This window comes from Ictidomys tridecemlineatus, chromosome 2, assembly GCF_052094955.1.
Source record: "Ictidomys tridecemlineatus isolate mIctTri1 chromosome 2, mIctTri1.hap1, whole genome shotgun sequence".
Lineage (NCBI taxonomy): Eukaryota > Metazoa > Chordata > Mammalia > Rodentia > Sciuridae > Ictidomys > Ictidomys tridecemlineatus.
This window is the reverse complement of record NC_135478.1, coordinates 110,625,311-110,642,673: the sequence shown is the minus strand read 5'-3', so window position 1 is coordinate 110,642,673 and position 17,363 is coordinate 110,625,311. Positions and strand designations below refer to the sequence as shown.

Genomic DNA, 17,363 nt, shown 5'->3' with positions numbered 1-17,363 from the left:
GTCAGATTCATTCTACTATTATTCCTATTCTTACCATCCTCCCTTCCCTTTATTCCACTTTTTCTAATTTGAAATACTTCTATATTTACCCTCTCTATTCTTTCTTGCTATGGGTTAGAACCCATAGGTCAGAGAGAACACTCATACTTGGGTTTTTGAGATTTGGCTTACTTCATTTAATGTGATACTCTCAAGTTTCATCCATTTGCTCACAAATGCCATAATTTAATTTCACTTTATGACTGAGTAATATTCCATTTGGTATGTTTACATTATTTTCTTTATTGATTCATCTATTCAATGGCATCTAGTTTGGTTTCATGGTTTAGCTACTGTGAATTGAGCTGTTATAAACATTGATGTGTCTGCATCACTGTAGAATGCTAATTTTAAGTGCTTGGGGTACAAACTGATAGTTGGATAGCTGAGTCAAATCATGTTCCATTTCAAGTTTTCTGAGGAATCTTCATATGTCTTTCCAGAGTGGTTGCAAAAGTTTTCAATTCTACTATCATATGCTTATTTTCTATCTGCAATTTTCTTTCTGAAATATTGGTTATTTTATATAATTTTTTTCATGTTGCTTGATATAAAGAGTTCAAATATCTGAATTCATGTTTGGAGATAAATTTAGAGAAGAGGATAATCAAAAGAAAACTCTACATATGCTTGTGAATTTGAGTACAATTATGAAGGAGAGCAGAAAGGAGAGCAGAATTAAACTTTCTGATATTCATTAGAGAAGATTTTTTTTTGGCCTTGCTTTTTCTTTTTCTTTTTTTTTAATTTTATTATTGATTGTTCAAAACATTACAGAGCTCTTGACATATCATATTTCATACATTTGATTCAAGTGGGTTATGAACTCCCAATTTTTACCCAGTATACAGATTGCAGAATCACATCGGTTACACATCCACTGTTTTACATATTGCCATACTAGTGTCTGATGTGTTCTGCAACCTTTCCTATTTTCTACTATGCGCCCTCCTCTCCCATCCCCTCCCATTTTCTCTCTCTACCCCATCTACTGTAATTCATTTCTCCCCCTTGTTTTTTTCTCTTTCCCCTCACTTCCTCTTATATGTAATTGTGTATAACAATGAGGGTCTCCTTCCATTTCCATGCAATTTTGCTTCTCTCTTTCTTTCCCTCCCACCTCTCATCCCTGTTTAATGTTAATCTTATTCTCATGCTCTTCCTCCCTGATCTGTTTTTAGTTGTTCTCCTTATATCAAAGAAGACATTTGGCATTTGTTTTTTTAGGGATTGGCTAGCTTCACGAGGCATAATCTGCTTTAATGCCATCCATTTCCCTGCAAATTCTATGATTTTGTCATTTTTTAGTGCAGAGTAATACTCCACTGGGCATAAATGCCACAATTTTTTATCTATTCATCTACTGAAGGGCATCTGGGTTGGTTCCACAGTCTAGCTATTGTGAATTGTGCTGCTATGAACATCGATGTAGCAGTATCCCTGTAGTATACTCTTTTTAGGTTTTTAGGGAATAGACCGAGAAGGCCAATAGCAGGGTCAAATGGTGGTTCCATTTTCAGCTTTCCAAGGAATCTCCATACTGCTTTCCAAATTGGCTGCACTAATTTGCAGTCCCACCAGCAATGTACAAATGTACCCGTTTCCCCACATCCTTGCCAGCACTTGTTGTTGTTTGACTTCATAATGGCTGCCAATCTTACTGGAGTGAGATGGTATCTTAGGGTGGTTTTGATTTGCATTTCTCTGACTTCTAGAGATGGTGAGCATTTTTTCATGTACTTGTTGATTGATTGTATGTCATCCTCTGAGAAGTGTCTGTTCAGGTCCTTGGCCTATTTGTTGATTGGGTTATTTGTTTTCTTATTGTCTAATTTTTTTGAGTTCTTTGTATATTCTGGATATTAGGGCTCTATCTGAAGTGTGAGGAGTAAATTTTGTTCCCATGATGTAGGCTCCCTATTTACCTCTCTTATTGTTTCTCTTGCTGAGAAAAACCTTTTTAGTTTCAGTAAGTCCCATTTGTTGATTCTTGTTTTGAACTCTTGTGCTATGGGTGTCCTATTAAGGAATTGGGAGTCCGACCCCACAATATGTAGATGGGAGCCAACTTTTTATTTTATCAGGCACAGAGTCTCTGATTTGATATCTAGCTCCTTGATCCATTTTGAGTTAACTCTTGTGCAAGGTGAGAGAAAGGTATTCAGTTTCATTTGTTGCATATGGATTTCCCAGCACCATTTGTTAAAGATGCTATCCTTCCTCCATTGCATGCTTTTAGCACCTTTATCAAATATACGATAGTTGTAATTTTCTGGATTGGTCTCTGTGTCCTCTATTCTGTACCATTGATCCACCTGCCTGTTTTGGTACCAGTATCATGCTGTTTTTGTTACTATTGCTCTGTAGTATAGTTTGAAGTCTGGTATCGCTATACTGCCTGATTCACCTTTCCTGCTTAGAATTCTTTTTGCTAATCTGGGTCTTTCATTTTTCCATATGAATTTCATGATTGCTTTACGTATTTCTGCAAGAAATGCCATTGGAATTTTGATTGGAATTGCATTAAACCTATAGAGAACTTTTGGTAAAATTGCCATTTTGATGATGTTAGTTCTGCCTATCCATGAACAGGCTATATTTTTCCATCTTCTAAGATCTTCTTCTATTTCTCTCTTTAGGGTTCTGTATTTTTCATTATATAAGTCTTTCACCTCTTTTGTTAGGTTGATTTCCAAGTATTTTATTTATTTATTTATTCTTTTTTGAGGATATTGTGTATGGGGTGGTTTTCCTCATTTCCATTTCAGAAGATTTGTCACTGATATTCAGGAATGCCTTTGATTTATGTGTGTTGATTTTATATCCTGCCACTTTGCTGAATTCATTTATTAGCTCTAGTAGTTTCTTTGTAGACCCTTTTCGGTCTTCTAGGTATTGAATCATGTCACCCATAAATAGTGATAATTTAATTCTTCTTTTCCTATTTTTATGCCTTTAATTTCTTTAATCTGTCTAAGTGCTCTGGCCAGTGTTTCGAGAACTATGTTGAACAGAAGTGGTGAGAGAGGGCATCCCTGTCTTGTTCCAGATTTTAGAGGGAATGCCTTCATTTTTTCTCCATTCAGAATGATGCTAGCCTGAGGCTTAGCATAGATAGCTTTTACAATATTGAGGTATGTTCCTGTTATCCCTAGTTTTTCCAGAGTTTTGAACATAAAGTAATGCTGTACTTTGTTGAATGTTTTCTCTGCATCTATCGAGATGATCATATGGTTCTTATCTTTAAGTCTATTGATGTGGTGAATAACATTTATTGATTTCCATATATTGAAGCAGCCTTGCATCCCAGGGATGAGTCCTACTTGATCATGATGCACAATCTTTTTCATATGTTTCTGGATCTGATTTGCCAGAATTTTATTGAGGATTTTTGCATCTATGTTTATTAGAGATATTGGTCTGTAGTGTTCTTTCTTTGAAGTGTCTTTGTCTGTTTTAGGAATCAGTGTGATGTTGGTCTCTTAGAATGAATTTGGAAGTTCTCCCTCTTTTTCTATTTCCTGAAATAGCTTGAAAAGTATTGGTATTAGTCCGTTTTTAAAGATTTTGTAAAACTCTGCTGTATACCTATCCGGTCCTGGGCTTTTCTTAGTTGGTAGTCTTTTGATGGCTTCTTCTATTTCCTCAATTGATATTTGTCTGTTTAGGTAGTGTATATCCTCCTGACTCAATCTGGACAGATCATATGACTTAAGAAATTTATCAATGCCTTCACTATCTTCTATTTTATTGGAGTATAAAGATTCAAAATAATTTCTAATTATCTTCTGCATTTCTGAAGTATCTGTTGTGATATTGCCTTTTTCATCCCGTATGCTAATAATCTGAGTTCTCTCTCTTCTTCTCTTTATTAGCATGGCTAAGGGTCTGTCAATCTTATTTATTTTTTCAAAGAACCAACTTTTAGTTTTGTCAATTTTTTCAATTGTTTCTTTTGTTTCAATTTCATTGATTTCAGCTCTTATTTTAATTATTTCTTGCCTCCTACTACTTTTGCTGTTGTATTGATCTTCTTTTTCTAGGGTTTTGAAATGAAGTGTGAAATCATTTATTTGTTGATTTTTCCCCTTTTTATAAGGAATGAACTCCAAGCAATGAATTTTCCTCTTAGAATTGCTTTCATTTTTTCCCATAGATTCCGATATGTTGTGTATGTGTGTTCATTGATGTCTAAGAATTTTTTAATTTCCTTCTTGATGTCTTCTGTAACCCATTGATCATTCAGTAACCTATTGCTCATTCTCCAAGTGATGCATGGTTTTTCCTTCCTTCTTTTATCATTGATTTCCAGTTTCCTTTATAATGTCTAAGAGTTGCCCTGTGACATACGATCTATTTTTGAGAAGGATCCATGTGCTGCTGAGAAAAAGTTGTAACTACTTGATGTTGGGTGGCATATTCTATATATGTCAATTAAGTCTAGATTATTAATTGTATTATTGAGTTCTATAGTTTCCTTATTCAACTTTTGTTTGGAAGATCTGTCCAGTGGTGAGAGAGGTGTGTTGAAGTCTCCCATAATTATTGTATGGTGGTCTATTAGACTCTTGAACTTGAGAAGAGTTTGTTTGATGAACATAGCTGAACCATTGTTTGGGGCATATATATTTATGATTGTTATATCTTGTTGGTGTATGGTTCCCTTGAGCATTATGTAGTGTCCTTCTTTATCCCTTTTGATTAACTTTGGCTTGAAGTCTATTTTATTTTATATGAGTATGGACACTCCTGCTTGTTTCCGAGGTCCATATGAGTGATATGATTTTTCCCAACCTTTCACCTTCAGTCTATGTATGTCTTTTCTTATCAAATGGGTCTTCTGTAGGCAGAATATTGTTTTTTTTTATTCAGTCTACTAGCCTGTGTCTCTTGATTGGTGAGTTTAAGCCATTAACATTTAGGGTTATTATTGAGATATGGATTGTACTTCCAGCCCTATTTGTTTATTTATGTTACTTAACATGGTTTGTTTTTCCTCTTTGATTATTTTTTCCCTTTCCTGTACTACCTCCTACTGTTGATTTTCATTGTTATTTTCCATTTCCTCTTCCTGTAATATTTTGCCGAGGATGTTTGGAAGAACTGGTTTTAATTTCATCTTCCATCCTGAATCTTAATTTTGCTGGATACACAATTCTTGGTTGGAAGACATTTTCTTTCAGCATTTGAAATATGTTGTTCCGGGATCTTTTAGCTTTCAGAGTCTGTGTTGACAGATCAGCTGTTATCCTGATTGGTTTATCCCTAAATATAATCTGCTTCCTTTCTCTTGTAGCTTTTAAAATTCTCTCCTTATTCTGTAAGTTGTGCATCTTCATTATAATGTGTCTAAGTGTGGATCTCTTATGATTTTGCACATTCGGCATCCTGTAGGCTTCTAGGATTTGGAATTCTGTTTCATTCTTCAAGTCTGGGAAGTTTTCTAGCATTATTTCATTGAACAGATTGCTCATTCCTTTGGTTTGGACCTCTATACCTTCCTGTATCCCAATAACTCTTAAGTTTGGTCTCTTTATGTTATTCCATATATTTCTTGGATGTTCTGCTCATGGTTTTTTAACAGTCTCGCTGAGCTGTCTATGTTCTTTTCAAGTTAATATACTTTGTTTTCATTGTCTGATGTTCTATCTTCTAAGTGTTTTACTCTGCTGGTAGTACTCTAATTTGAGCTCTTAATTTGGTTTATTGCTTCCTGCATTTCTAGGATTTCTGTTTGTTTGCTTTTTATAACCTCTATCTCCCTGTATAGTTGATCTTTTGCTTCTTGGATTTGTTTATGTAATTCATTGTCAAAGTGAACTTTCATTGTCTGATTTTGCTGTCTAATGTCTTCCTTGAGATTCCAGATCATCTGAAGCATGTATATCCTGAATTCTTTATCTGACATTCCATCTTTTGCAGATATTACCTCTTCTAAAGTTGAGTTGACCTGCATTGCTTTTGGTCCTTTCTTTCCTTGTCTTTTCATATTGCTCACGTTTCTTTCTGCTTTGTGAAACTGTTGTGTTATTGAATTTTCCCCCTATATATTTATATTGCTCTCATATAGTTGCAAAGTCTCCCTTTTGTGGAGAAAGACAATGTTAACAGTTCTCAATATCAATAGTACATCATGTAAGCACATGTTTTTCTTATTACTACATTTATAGCTAGACTCTATGTCTACAAATGTTGGTTTCCATTATCGTTTACAAATATAGTTATTATTTTCATGAAAGGCATACCATTTCTGGTAGCGTGAAGAAAACTGAATTTCGGGTGTAGAATGTTATGTTTAGGGGGAAAGGAGTGAGAGTATGGGGTTAATCTAACTTAGTAACTTTGGAAAGCTCTAACCAATAGATGGGTAATTTATGGAAGAATGTATAGATTCATATTTCTATCTGTATTTAGAAAATTACCCTCCTTATGAATAGTAAAATTTAGGGGGTTGCAAGTGGGATAGGGTGAGTAAGAGGGAGGAAAACAAGTAACAACAAAAGGAAGAGAAAAAAGAGAGTGGGAAAAAATAAGAGAAAAAAGAAAAGAAATAAAAAGTGGGGAGGGAGGTGGGGTATATGCAATTCCTCTATAGTATATTATTCTGGTGATTCAGTTGTTAAAGACCTTTTTCATGCACAATTTTTGGTTTCACGTATGTTGAGGTTTCGAGGATCAGAGCGGGAATGGTAAAGTAGACTGGATGAATGGATGAAAAGAGAGAGATGAGAAAAAAAGAAAGAAAAAAATGTCTCTCATAACTCTGTTTTCACTTCTTCCAGTTGGTGGCGTTGTTTATTCCTAACTTGAGTCTCTGGTTTCAGGATGGTGGTGGTAGTCAGTGTGAGAGGACTTGAGCTTCCACCTGTGGCCTCTCTACTCTTATTCTCTGAGATGTAAACCAGGTGCCTGATCTGCTGCAGAACTACGCTGGTAGCCATGCCAACCAGTTGGTGGGTTTTAAGGGTTGGTGGGATTTTCCAAGATGAGTTCCATCAGTTTTTCTCATAAGGTGTTTGATGAGGTGGGGTGTTGGGGAAACCTTATGTTTGTCAAGAGCTCGGTCAGGTGACTGCACGGGCAGTCGGCCGGGCCCCTCCTCAAGTTAGGATGGTCTGTCTACTGCACAGGCAGGAGGCTGAGCTCCTCCAACTGGGGAGGTCTGTCTATCACGCAGGCAGGCCCCTTCTCCCCTTCTCGGGGTCGTGTGGTCTGCCTACTGTGCAGGCGGGAGGCGGGAGGCAGGAGGCTGGGCTCCTCCTCCAGCTGGGATGGTCTGTCTACCGTGCTGGTGGGTTTCTGGGTCCCTTCTCCGGGTTGTGTGGTCTGCTTGTGGCGCAGGCAGTGGCTGAGCCCCTCCTCCAATTGGGGTGGTCTGTCTACCACACTGGCAGGCCCCTGGGCCCCTTCTCCAGGTCGCGTAGTCTGCCTACCATGCAGGCAGGAGGCTAGGCTCCTCCTCAAGCTGGAGTGGTCTGTCTACTGTGCAGGCAGGCCACTGGGCCCCTTCTGCAGGTCACATGGTCTGCCTACCGTGCAGGTGGTCTGGTCTCGCTTTTTCTAAATTGAAGGGAAAGTGGAGCTTGTCCTGTGGAAAGAAAGAATCTGCAGGTCATAAACAGTCATTGTACTTCACACAGTTGTATGTGAATGTGAAGAAGTAAATTTTTATTAAAACTACATAAATTTACAAGGTGAGTGACAGTACCTATTCTTAACAGGTAGAGGAAAGAAGAAAGGAGAAAGGAATGATGATTAAAACTTAACATATTTAATTTTTAAGAATTTGAATGAATTTATAGTTCACATATTTCATGTATTACTTATTTTTAAATAATCTATTAATCAGAAAATGCAAATTATATTTTAATCTATATATTATTACTTTATAAAAGTAACAACTTTTAGATTCCACAATGTACACAATTTATCTTGTCCCATAAATGAAATAGTTGCTTGATTTTAATTCTGTCTGTATTTAATTACAAAATGTGCTGGTGATAAAAAGTACCAATCTACTAAATGTAAGTTACATTGCTGAGTACAGGAGTTTCTAGGCCTTAGAATGAAAATCGTTACCTATCTTGGAATCTGGAAGTGTTAAAATTATGAGAAAACATTTGACATCTCTATCAATTAGAGAAAGGCAACTAAAACTACATTGAGATTCCACCTCACTCCAGTTACAATGAAAATTATTAAGAATACAATCAACAATAAATGTTGTCAAGGATGTGAAGAAAAATTCACACTCACACATTGCTGGTAGGAGTGAAAATTGGTGAAACCACTCTGGAAAATAGGATGTAGATTCCTCACAAAACATGGACAGGAATCATCATTTGTTTCAGGTAACCCACTTTTTGGTTTATACCCAAAGGTCTTAAAGTTGGCATATTACAGTCATGCACCCACATGAATATATATGTCAGTTAAATTCTCAAGAGCTAAACTATGGAAACAGCCTAGGTACCCTTCAAAAGATAAATGGATAAAGAAAATGTCCTATATATACACATGGAATATTAGCTAGCCATAAAGATCAACAAAATTATGGTATTTGCCAATAAATGAATGAAACTGGAGACTATCTTGATAAGTGAAAGTAGCCAATCCTCCAAACCAAAAGCTGCATGTTTTCTCTGAAAATTGGGTGCTAACTCAAATAAGGGCAGGGCTTAAGTATGAATAGAAATACTTTGGATTAGACAGAGGGTAATGAAGGGAAGGGAGGAGTGACAGGAATAGGAAAGATAGTAGAATAAATCAGACATGTGTTCCTATGTGCAAACATAAATATATGACCAATGTAATTCTATACCATATGTAACCAGAAGAGTGGGAAGTTATAATTCACATATGTGTTAAATGTCAAAATACCATCTCTTGTCATCTATAACTAATATGAACAATTAAAAAATAAAAGTTTTAAAAAATTCAGAATATGATTTACTTCTTCAGTGGCAACCACAGGAACATTTATGCAATACACTGAAAACTACTGAACAAATTTTAAAAAAGTTTGATAGATATTCATGTTCAGGCACTTCCATCCCTACCATTGCCTAAGACAGTGCATTTCCATCCATGTCTGAAAACATTCATGAGTCCTGTTGTCTGAGTCCTTTCAGTATCTACAGTCCCTGTGGCATTCCATGTAGCTAGTGATGGCTGAAGCTATATGGCTGTGATGAACTGATACCACTCTGAGTATCACTTGCTGTCAATAAGGGTTACAAACATGTGAACAGAGAAAGCTTGAGAACATGCATATAAGTATCTTCTAAATGGCATCAAAAGGCTATTCATAAGATTATGTAGCTGAGTTCCTCACCAAGTAGTAGATGATAGAACCTTTGGAACAAAGATTTATGTTGTGTAAACTAGTTGCTACCTTGCAAGCTGATTAAACCAGAGATTTTATGTTCAACCGGCTTAATTTTGATCTAAGAAGAATTTATATCAAAGACACCACCTTAGTCCTGCCCAGGAAAAAGTCAAGTGAAGTATGCATAAATTCAAAATGTGGAGTCAGAGGAAAGCAATAAGGCATTCTGAGGTAATGAGGAGGCCACAGAAGGCGCTTACTGTCCTTACCACTAGGCAGAGGCAATGGGGATGCAGTGGGATTGTAGGACCTTCTCTGAGTTTCTGATCACAATGTCATATGATGATATCTATGGGCTTGGACAATAGAGGGCACTGCAGACTTGCCAAGAAGGTTCAGAAAATAACCAGAACTGTAACGAACCACCTGGCCTTGCCTGATTCTCTCTTGTTAGGCCTCACAGCTGTGAACTTCCACATCCCTAAACCAACCCAACTCTTCACCTACCACTTGGCATCTTTATGTAAACGAGTCTGAAGCAGGACCCAGTGTGCAATCGGAAAACAGGGAGGATTCTAATTTGCATATATGGACCCTCCCCTTCTCAGAGTATGAATAAGGCAAGGGAGAGACATGGGTGAACCTCTACTCAGCATCAGGAACAGAAGGCAGAGCTCAAGATGACCTTCAGCATGACCTGGTCCTGTCTCCTCTTCACATTCCTTGTTCACTGCACAGGTGACATGACATGGGGGAAAAACAGGGTGTGAAAAATCTTCTGATATTGGCCCTAATTCTACTCTTGTTTCTGGACAAAACTTATGCTCTACATGTTTTTCTCACCTCCAGGGTCCTGGGCTCAGTCTGGGCTGACTCAGCAGCCCTCGATGTCTGGAACTCCAGGAGAGACAGTCACCATCTCCTGCATTGGAAGCAGCAACAATATTGGTAGCTATGGTGTGAACTGGTATCAGCAGCTTCCAGAAACTGCCCCCAAACTCCTCATCTATGGTAATAGTAATCGACCCTCAGGGGTCCCTGATCGCTTTTCTGGCTCCAGGTCTGGCAACTCTGGTGCACTGACCATCACAAACAGAGCCTGAGGATGACAGTATCTATTTCTGTCAGTCCTATGACAGTAGCCTCAATTCTCACACAGTGCTCCAGGCTCATGGGGAAGTAAGACAAAAACCCCTTTACCATCTGTCAGGAGGGCAAACCCCCAGCATCTTTGCTCGGGCCTGGCATCTGGCTTTTTCTGCTGCCACTGCTATAAGGCCCAGCTGAATCACCTGGCAGTTCTTTGAGAGAGGAGCTCCTTGTCATCTGTCCTCATAGTCATTCACAGCAGCATTTTCCTTGAAAAATGTCTTCTAAAAAACAGAAATTCTTGCTTCTCAATAGTTTGAGGAGCTGAACAGGATGTTGTAAGTCTCTTTGCCTTGAAGTTCAGGTGCTGAGGCAGTCAGTGCAATACTGCTCATCTTAGACTTGATCTTTGATGGGAATCCTGTGATTCCACCTTCCATTTTTTTTATTTCTAGGAATTTTAGAACTGTGTCTTCTCATTAGCTCTCATTATGTATATCTGTGATTCATATTTTAGCCTAACTTTGTATAAGTTCCCAACATTCAGTATTTGACAGAAAATAAAATGCACATAAGTGAAAACTTTGAGAGATTTTTAGATAGTTTCACACCTTTGAGAATATAAACACATTCAGGCCAAGGAATCTGTCCACCAGCACACAAAACCCCCTTTGCCCTTTGAGAATCCTCCCTCCATCTCTGCTCAAAGAACCCTCCAGGCAACCACTGAATTTCTTTATTTGAATATTGGTCAGGTTTCCTTTAATATAACTTTTATATCTGGAAACTCACAGCAGTTATGCATTCTTGAGTGATTTCTTCCAGTCTATAAATTCCATTTGGGACCCTTCTATATTGTGTTGAATTTCCCTTGATTCTACTAAGGATAAAGCATGATCTTTGTGGTCCCTAAGTATTTCTGTATGAATGCACACTTTGATCACTTTTATATCAACATTTTATTTTATAATTCCATCAGTAGAGAGAGCCATATAATCCAGCCTTTAATGTGTTCATTGTATTATTGACATCTTAGTCTATGATCTTTCCTTCAAAAACTGATGGTGTACAATTAGAAGCTCTTTTCCTTTGATATCTGCTCACTCTTCACTGGGCTCAACATCTCCTCAATGGACCTGTGGATATGCCTAGCCAGGCCCTTCATCTCCTCACATTAAAGAGTGACTGTCCTAAATTAGGGCTTGTGGTGGGATTGAGATAAAAGGCAAGAGTGCTGACATGCAAAAGTCCCAGGGAGTTACTTAGAAGCAGAAGAGCACTGGGAGGGCGAGGCTCTTGTCCTGTGTGCTGAATTCAGAGAGATTGGGGCATGTCTGTTATATTACCTCAATCTCTGCAAATACCTCTCTAACTGCAGCACATTTCATGGATCCCATCTGATAAGATGAATACTCCTAAAAAAACTGTGAAATCTCCATATGCCAATAACAACAATGACACATCAGGGAGCTTCATGATAGGGATGGTTGTTGAAGGGCATATTTCCAGCTGTGTCCAGGACTATGGCACCGATGAGAAAAGATTCAAAGGCATTTCAGTACATATTCTTCCTGTGGAGAGTCCAAATCATGCCTCTGAATTTCAGTGAGGTAAATAATAAATGAGTACCTTTCAGGTTTCTCTCTTACACTCATCTCAGCTGAGATTCCCAGTGTTCATAACCAATATCTGGGAAACACCTCATTTTCCAAGGAGATGTGCTAGAACATCTAAGGGGAATGGTGAACATGGCAATATCTGTATCTGAGAAACTTTCCCTTAGATTCATTCTGGAACAAAATGTTTATTTGGGTAGTTTTAACTAAGAGAGAAAATGTTTAAAAAAATCTTGGAGTTCTGAGGGCCACCCTATTTGCTCTGCTGTTGTGCATTCTCTCCTTTTAAAACTAATGGAAAGGAACTGAAGGGACATACATGGGAGCCCAGGTTGCCCCTTATATATTTGGGGCACAATAATCAGATGTTTAAACAACAAAAAAAAAGAAAGAGGGTGGTTAATATGAGGTTTCCCAATTGAGAGGGGAACAGGCTGTATCCAGAGATTTCCCTGTACAACAAACAGCTGGAGGAAAAGCTTAAGTGATTGCATTTTCACCCATGGACATATGGTGAACATTGGAGAGTACTATCCAGGAAAAGCTTCATTACTGTCCATGAGAACCACCAGAAGATCCTTGTGTGAACCCAACAGTAGGTATATTTGTATGAGTTAGATGCTCTGGATGATCTAGTGGTTAGGATTCAGCTCGCTCACTGCCATGACCTAAGTTTGATTTCTGGTAAGGGAAGAGTTTCTTTTGCCATCTGTGGTAGTGAATGCATGTAATCCTAGAAACTCGGGAGGCTGAGCCAGTGGGAATAACAAGTTGAAGATAAGCTTCAACAACTGAGGAACAATCTGTCCCCAAAACAACACAATACAAAACAACAACAAAAATGTCTCAGAGAATCTATTTATCCTAATACTCAACTTGTAGTATTGAAGTTGTTTCTGATCATCAAAGGCTATGAACATTGCTTGGTGAGCAACTTAAAAGGTTTCCAGGAATTGGTTGGACATGAGCCTTTGCATTAGATGTGGGCACATGTGTTGTCATGGTTTCCAAGATTCCAGGTCCTTTGGAGTACCAGACATGATTCTCTGCCTCCATGAAGAGTGCCTTGCCTGAGGACTGTTTTGCTCAATAAAGTAGAATCAGAGGAGACCTCTGCTACATCTGGACAACAGTATGGTAAGTTGAACGGCTACTACTCTCCTTCTCCCATGCATGAAACCTTATGCAAGCTGACAAGAATTATCCCAATGAGTGATTTCATATTGAGTTAGTGAAAGAATAAAATGAACACATGAAGAATCACCATTCATTTAGGTGATAGAAAAGGTTTTTGAGCAAGAATTTTGCCATGTTATTTCACATCAAGAATTGCAATTGTGTTCATCTAGGATGATAAAGACTATCTGTTCTTATAACAAAATAAAATTGCTAAGTCTATGCACCTCAATGCTAATTTAAGAATGTGTCTTCAGAGGTTGTCTGATTCAGTATAAATCTCCAATGGTTCCATAGCAGGATGGTCAGCAAGAGGGATTTGAGGAGACATAGATGTAAACACAACTGGAAAATGGGTTACCCTGATTATCAGTGTGGGAAGCACTGTTGTAAGTAATATGAGGCTCTTCTCAGACTGTCACCCACCTTAGACTCTGAACAGTTACTCAGTGGACCATGCACAGAAACATTCTTAACAATTAAACATATATTCATTGGCAGGGTAGATACATATTAGGCCACAAAGCAAGTCTTCAGAAATTGAAAAGGAGAAGTTCTAATCTTATTCTAAGAGGGTAGTTGTTCTCTCCTGGTACAATCACAGTCATTGCTATCTCTCTTAGAAAAAATGTGTGCTATCATGCATACATTATTGTCAAACAAGAAAATCCTAAAAGCTGGCTATAGTGGTGCACACGTATAATTCCAACATCTTGGGAGACTGAGGCAGAAGGATCACAAATTCAAAGCCAGTCTCTGCAGCTTATAAAGGACCTAAGAAACTTAGCAAAACACTCTCTCTGAAAAAAAAAAAAGGTTGGGGCTGGTGTTATGGTTCAGTAATAAAGTCCCTCTGGGTTCAATCCCTGATACCAATAAAACAAAAGAGGAAAAAAATGAATGCCCATCTGAGGGGGTTTTGTTTGTTTGTTTGTTTGTTTGTTTTTGAGAAGTGTGGTCATGTAGAGCTGGTTGCACATCTGCCTGAATGACCTTATTTCCAGTGAACTATTTATTAAAAAAAAAAAACATACTAAAAACAGAAAGAAAACAGAACTTAATGCTCTAACTTGGAGCATTTCCTCTTTTTAACCCTGTAGAATAAGTTCCAAAAATAATTTTTTTTCTCAAGCATTTTCTACATTTAACAAGAAGCTTAAAATCAACAATCTTAAAAGCAAGTCACTCATGAAAATAAGTTTTTACCTCAATCAAAACACTCATGAGTGAGTTCCCATGTTTATTTATTTTTATTTGGTAAAATCACTTATGAAAGAAATAACTGGATCCTTGAAGGGAGAAATATTGAAAAAAAGAAAGAAGATGCAGGTGGAAAAAGAAGAGGAGATGGCAGGTTCTGTGGAAGGACACCAAATCAATGATGCTATGTGCACGATACAATATATCACAGTGAATCCCAATTTTATTAATACTTTTAATGCAGAAATTAAAGAAAAAAAGAAAAGAGACCAGTAAAGTAGAGAAAGAGGCTTAGAGGATGGTGTAAGTGAGGGAAAGATAATACTGGGGAATTAATTTGATGATGAAAATATGTTTCCTGTATGTAAGATTATATGTACCTTGAATCCCACTATTATCACAAAATTATAATAAACCAATGAGACATTATACACAATAAATACAGGTATGTTAATGATAAAAATTCAGGCAAGAATAAGAACATGCAACACAAAAATTGAATTGCACACAACTGGGAATGATTTCAAAAAACATATAAACAAAGACAGGTAACTAGATATATAAATAGATATAAATAGGAAGTCTCAAATAAAACTCAAGTTGAAAATGAGAGAGCATCCTGGTAATATGGCCAGAATATCATACAAATAATTCAACAGTTCATCATGAAATGAGAACTTTTAGCTTTAGCCCAAACATTCTCCAGTGGGCCCTGTAGATATTCCTGGAAAACTGGTAGAATCTCAAGTGGTTTAGCTTCATTGAATCATGAAGAGTCGCTCTGTGGACCATTCAAGGAGCTAAAGAAGCTGCTTCCTCCCATGGGGAAAATCATAGCAAAGAGCCGTTTTCCTCTGAAAATCTAAGTGTTCTGAGAACTGAGAATCATGTTTTAGAAGTTAATGGTAAAGGGCTCATATTTATATAATTCACCACACAAATATGCCCCCTTCATTTATGTATTTTAGTAAGAAATCATGGGTCATTAGAAAATCCGGCCTAATCCATAGTGTAAGTGGGTCTTTCCAAAATGCATACCACACTGGACTTGCCTCCTTCTCCTCCTCACTCAGTGCTCAGATTACACCTGTTGTAGTGGCCCTGTGTTGTCCATCCTCCTTCTAGACATGTTTTGTTTGTGTTTTAGGGTCTACTTTTAGATTGTGGGACTCAAAAACCCTCACTGACCACTTGCTCAGGGATGACAGTCACTCTTATCTGTGGCTCCAGAACAGCTTTAGTCATCAATGATCACCTCTCATATTGGTTGCAGCAGAAATCAAGCCAAGTGCCCAGGACACTGATTTGAATGAGAAAGAACAGACACTCATGCTCACCTTCCCTGTGAGGCAAAGCTGCCTAATCCTCTCAGGTGTGCATCCTGAGGGTGAAACAAGTTCAATGTGTGATACATTACAGTGATAGTAAGCACAGTCAGACCCAGATGGGGAACACAGTTCTAAACCTGCATATTACTTAGCCTGGATAGAAATATGATCACAGGATATGAGAATTATAAGCCTGGGCACCAACCACTCTAGAGCCCAATGAAAACTACCCCTAAAGATAGTTTAAGAAAAGGAGATGGTTAACTTCAGTTCATGTATAAGTCCAAAATGGTGGTTAACCCTCAATTGTTTTTGAAGAAATGTTCCAAACAATTAAATTATCTGAACTTCTCTTCAGTCCTTCTTACAATCTCTGTTTGGCCAACCAAAGACAACCAAAGAAGTACATCTCTCCTTAACCTACATTCACCAAATGATTTGAGGCTCAGGACTGAAGATACTAGTTAATAAACATAATGAATTAATGATTAAGTAAAAATTCACATATAATGGACAGACAGCCTTAGCTGATAGAATGTTTTCAGGATTATTTTCTTCTTTACTTCTTGATTTAACAGGATTCTAGTGTTGTATATCTAAGACTTTTCTATTCTTGGAGTCCATATTCCCAATTAGTAACTACCCTCACACTGACTGAACCCCATCTTCAACACTAAGATAAGAACATGCCACTAGTCATGGTCATAGTCAACTGTTTCTAAACAGAGAAGACATTTATCTGACTCCTGACCAAGTATTTGATTCTTTTATGCATAGAGAAATCATATCATTGCCAAATTTCCCACACTATACAACAGTGATAGCACCTGCATGGTTATTCAAACAAGAAATGTCCCATTTCTAATATATTCTTCCTTTTTCTACCCACAGGTCCTTGTGTGCAACATATTATAAAGATTCTTTCTTTGAGCAGAGCTCTGATGAATCATCCTATCTTGTTTTCCATTTGCAATGATTCTTCAAAAACCTTGTGAAAATCTCCAGCAATGCAATATCTTATGTAATATTAAATATGTAATTTAAATATAGTGTATGTATATATGTAATTGCTAGAGATTCAACTGTGGGCCTCCTACATGCTGAGCTAGCACTTTACTAGAATGCAACATTTCAATATATCCTCATTCAATTTTTTAGACTCAACTCAAGGTACAGTTCCTCTGAGAGGACCCTTTAATGTCCCAGATAGAGTGTTTCAATTATTGAGGATTAGAATTTTGGTAGAGCTTATCACATTCACAACGTTGTTTTGTTTATTCTCTATGCTGCATAATTTTAAAATGACAAGCAGCATGTTAATAATGATGAAATTGTGCTCATTTGGAACTTATTACTAGGCATTCCAGGTAAAGATATGTGTCCAGTGATGGTGGCAAACTCTAGCATTCAGTTCTTAGAACCCTAAAGATTGACCTGTGAAAATAGGTCAAAGAAGAGTTGTGGAAGGGATTTCATGATGTTTCTCACAACTGACTGAGCCCACTAGCCTCAGATCCAGTAAAGGCTGAGCTGTCCCCTGTGCTTCCCAATGGGATCTTTACCCTCTTGCTCACAGGGCCTGGTGAT

The 17,363-nt window shown here is 37.6% G+C and overlaps 1 gene segment (V, D, J or C); it reads left to right on the top strand.

Annotated features, from left to right (window-relative positions):
* Window positions 1-10,059: 10,059 nt before the first annotated feature.
* LOC144369990 (immunoglobulin lambda variable 1-40-like) lies at window positions 10,060-10,484 on the top strand. The segment is given in 2 exon segments: window positions 10,060-10,105; window positions 10,217-10,484. Coding segments are annotated over 2 exon segments (300 nt in total).
* The last annotated feature ends 6,879 nt before the right edge of the window (window positions 10,485-17,363 follow it).